The sequence below is a fragment of the Chaetura pelagica genome, unplaced genomic scaffold (assembly GCF_000747805.2).
Source record: "Chaetura pelagica isolate M959 unplaced genomic scaffold, ChaPel_1.0 scaffold430, whole genome shotgun sequence".
Classification (NCBI taxonomy): domain Eukaryota; kingdom Metazoa; phylum Chordata; class Aves; order Apodiformes; family Apodidae; genus Chaetura; species Chaetura pelagica.
This window is the reverse complement of record NW_009952159.1, coordinates 1,341,639-1,346,143: the sequence shown is the minus strand read 5'-3', so window position 1 is coordinate 1,346,143 and position 4,505 is coordinate 1,341,639. Positions and strand designations below refer to the sequence as shown.

Sequence of the window (4,505 nt, the reverse complement as noted above, 5' to 3'; positions counted from 1 at the left end):
TTGTCTCCTGTGGGGGTGACATCACTGGCTGGGACAAAAACTCTCCGTGGGGCTACGGTTCCACCAAACTGGGACCACAGGAACCTCCCAGTTGACCCTGAAAGGTCCTGGTTCCCTCAGCTGAACGTGGCTTGTTGCATCCTGGCGTGTCTTTATCTCCACCAAGCCACTTCATAAGGGGGGATGGAAGGAACTAAGAAGAGGTCTGAGGAATTGGTCTAAGCCAAGATGAAACGTGTTTCCCTCATCCCAGAATAGAGCCAGGGCTGCTTTTACAACATGGGACTTCCCCAGAGCTGCAACACAAGCCATTGTCATTTTTGGGGGTGAGGAATCAGCATCCTTGTGGCAAAGCTGGACAAGGAAACCATGGACCTGGGCTCTTGGCTCTCTAACCCAACAATTACCCAGAGAAAGACCAAGCTGACCTCCTGGTGAAGTGTTTTGTGGATGTTTTCTCCAGTTGTTCTTTGAACTGTCCTGGCTGATGAGGGGTGCAAGTCCAGCCAAGCCTGAGGTTAAGTTTAGCTCCATGTTTATCCCTAAACCCAGGGCTGCCAGAGTTCCCAGGGAAGGTCCACACTGTCAGGAAGAGATATGCTGACCAGCTTCAGTGCAACACTGGGATTACTGGGATTATGAAGAGACCAAACAGCAACAGCTGGGCAGCATCTTCCCCAACACTAGACACTTTCAAGACTCACCTGGACAAGACCATCTCATCCTAACAGTATTGCTACCTAGAAAGGTTGGATCAGATGATCCTTGAGGTCTCTTTCCGCCTGGCATTCTATGATTTCAGGTGACAACAAGCTGGTGAAGGTCCCAGAGGGCTGTCACCTCTGAGCAGAAACAAAGATGTGGCAGCACTCAGCCAAGGGGATGAGGAATGGTCTTCACTCCTGTGCTGCAGAAACGAGTCACTAGCAAGGGGGTTAGAAAGGAGACATGAAGAGCTCACCCAAATCTTACATGAGCTGGGGATGATGATTGAAGGCAGCAGCTGAAAGAAAGCTACGGGTTCCTAAGAGCTTTTGAAGGGTGAATGTTGCTGTTGGGAGGCACCAACAGGTCTTTTGGAAGATGCTGACAACACTGGAGGTGCCTATAAGAGAGCAGTAAATTCCAGTGGGATGGGAGGCTCACCAGCACCCTTTCTAAGGGGAAGCCAGCCCTTGGACAGGAGCTGGGAGTCTTCTCCTGGCTTTGCCAGCAGAGGCCATGGCTTGAAGCTGGGAGAGCATTTCTTCAGGGATACAGAATCACAGAATGTCAGGGGTTGGAAGAGACCTCCAAAGATCATCAAGTTGAACCCCCTGCCAGAGCAGGACCAAAAAAACCCAACCAACTAGGGCAGATCCCTCAGAAAGGCATCCAGACAGGTCTGGAAAGTCTCCAGAGAAAGAGACTCCACAGCCTCTCTGGGCAGCCTGTCCCAGGGCTCTGTCACCCTCACAGCAAAGAAGTTTTTTCTCATGTTGAGGTGGAACTTCCTGTGCTCCAGTTTGTGCCCATTGCCCCTTGTCCTGTCACAGGGCACAAGTGACAAGAGCTTGTCCCTGCCTTCTTGATGCCCTCATGTATTTATAGACATTAATTAGATCCCCCCTCAGTCTTCTCCTCTCCAGACTAACCAGCCCCAGGTCTCTCAGCCTTTCCTCATTAGGCAGATGTTCCAGTCCCTTCATCATCCTTGTAGCTTCTCTTGGACTCTCTCCAGCAGATCCCTGTCCCTCTGGAACTGGGGAGCCCAGAACTGGACACAACACTCCAAGTGAGGTCTCACCAGGGCTGAGTAGAGGGGGAGGAGAACCTCCCTTGACCTGCTGGACACACTGTTCTTAATGCAACCCAAGATACCCTTGGCCTTCTTGGCCACAAGGGCACATTGTTGTCCCATGGAGAACTTCTTGTCTACCAGGACTCCAAGGTCCTTCTCCACGGAACTGTGGGAGATCCTTTCCTGCTGTGGGTGGTATTTGCACTTGACATTTTCTTTGACCTGTTCAGCAGAACCACAGCTGACTCTCCTCACTGACCCAAAGCCTCTCCTCCCCTGCCAAGGCACAGAGAACCTCCTGCTACCCCCGTGCCAGGGAATCTGGAGAAGGGCAGATGGATCTATTTTGGGAGACCTTTTGCACACAACGCTCCTGCTTTAGGAAATGACCTAAGACGTTCAGGGGGTGTTTTATTTATTAATTATATTGTTTTTTTAGCAGATTTGGCCACCACGATAGAGGTCACCCAGCCTCCCTGGTGGAGAGATGCCACTCAGGGTTGAGTGGAGAAGAAGGCTTGGATGAAGAGGCAAGAGCTACGGGGTTTGTGTGTCTCACCACAACAGCATCTTCCTGAAAAATGTCTATTTGAACACGTGCAAGTCAAGGAACCACAACCACCAAAAGCCTCAGGGCCTGGAGCATCCTGAGCTCCCCCCACACCTGGGATGAACCCTTTCTGTCACGGAGCAGAGCTAGGATTTCACATCCTTGGATAAGGTGTCGCTATCGTTGCTGGTTCCCAGGTGGTTGTTGGGCACGATGCCCAGAGCCACCTCGTTTTGAGGCTTCCAGGGCACTTTGTTGCCTGCAAACCTCATGAATCGTTGTCCTGCTAAGAAATACAAAATGGGATCCAAGCAGCTGTTGGTGCTGGCCAGGGGACGAGTCACCTTGTAGGCTAAATTGATGGCATTGAGGGTCTGACAGCTGAGGTCCCAGCTCCGGAAGGAGTAGTACAAGGTGCGAGTGACGTGGAAAGGAAGGAAACAAACGATGAAGACCACCAGGACAATGATGATCATCTTCACCGACTTCTTTTTGGATCGGGACAGGCGGGAGATGCCCCTGGTGGGCTGCAGCAACCTCCGGGCCATCAGGCAGTAGCAGATGATGATGATGAGGAAAGGGATGCAGAAGAGCAGCACCAGCATCACCGAACTGTAAATGACGAACTGGCCGAAGAGGTCCTTGCTGGAGGTGTCGTGGCAGGTGACGGCGTCGCGCTTGACGCTGGTGGTGACGAAGAAGAGCACGGGTGACTGGCAGGCAACAGTCACCACCCACACGATCACCGAGACCCTCCGGGCGTAGCGAACGTGTCCCCACTGCAGGGACTTGAGGGGGAAGCAGATCCCCAGGAATCTGTGGATGCTGATGCAGAGGAGGAAGAGGATGCTGCAGTAGAGGTTGGTGTAGAACAAGAAGCGGACGATCTTGCACAAGCCCGCGCTGAAGGGCCAGTTGTCCCCCATGGCATAATAATACACCAGGAGGGGCAGGGAGACCACGTAGAGCGTGTCGGACACAGCCAGGTTGAACATGTAGGTGGTGGAGGCGTTCCAGGTCTTGATCCTGAAGATGAAGGCATAGAGGGCCAGAAGGTTGAGGAAGAGCCCCACCACGCACACGATGCCGTAGGAGACGGGCAGAAGAACGTACTTGAAGTCCTCATCAAATATGCACTTGTAGGCATTGTTTCCTGCATGATCCAGGTCCAAGGAGCTGTTGATGACTCTGGTCCAGGCTGGAGGAGTTGTTAGGTTTGCCATCACCCTGAGGGGAAAGCAAAGAGGCTGTAAGGACACAGAGGACAACAGATCGGGGGGAGGGTCTGGAGCACAAGTCTTATCCTGGCCCTTCAGCATGTAGAGAAGATGAATTGAGTTTTGGGCCCCTCAGGACACAGAGGAGCTGGAGCGTGTCCAGGGAAGGGCAAGGGAGCTGGGGAAGGGGCTGGAGCAGAAGGAGAAGGGACTGGAGAACTTGTGAGGAGCAGCTGAGGGAGCTGGGGGTGTCCAGCCTGGAGCAAAGGAGGCTGAGGGGAGACCTGCTGGCTCTGCAGCTGCTGAGAGGAGGTTGGAGCCAGGGGGGTTGGGCTCTGCTCCCCAGGAACAAGCGACAGGACAAGAGGGAACGGCCTCAAGTTGTGCCAGGGGAGGTTGAGGTTGGATCTGGGGAACATTTGATTCCCTGAAAGAGATTTTCAGGCCCTGGAACTGATTGCTCAGGGCAGTGGTGGGGTCACCATCCCCTACCAGCCATGTAGATGTGGTGCTGAAGGACATGGGTTAGTGGTGACCTTGGCACTGCTGAGTTAACAATTGGACTTGATCTTCAATGTCTTGTCCAAACAAAACAATCCCATGATTCCATTACATGAGACAGAGGTAGGGAGTCCCTGAAAGAGGTGGGTTAGAGAAGAGAAGCCCAGTGCAACCACACTGTGACACACTGCATGCAGCAATCATTACTCTATACTCTTCCTACACCCTTCCCTTCTCCTCCTGCCATTGTTGCCTTCTACACTTGGTTGTGTCTACCCAAAAGCCACCAGCAAGCATAGCTCACTGTCTGGCAGGCAGTGCCACCTCACTGCAGGTGACAATGACTGGAGGGGGGGTGGTGGATGCCTCCTGCCAACACATTGTGTACCCATGGCCTTGTTGAGTTGGGTGTTGACACAACCGAGGTAGTTCCTAGCATGGAGGACTTATGGTTCAG

The 4,505-nt window shown here is 52.9% G+C and overlaps 1 protein-coding gene across 1 annotated transcript; it reads right to left on the bottom strand.

Moving 5' to 3' along the window:
- Positions 1-2,476: 2,476 nt before the first annotated feature.
- Positions 2,477-3,553, bottom strand: P2RY2 (purinergic receptor P2Y, G-protein coupled, 2). The gene has a single exon (XM_010007194.1). The coding sequence runs from the start codon at positions 3,551-3,553 to the stop codon at positions 2,477-2,479; it is 1,077 nt and encodes a 358-aa protein (XP_010005496.1).
- Between the last annotated feature and the right edge of the window lie 952 nt (positions 3,554-4,505).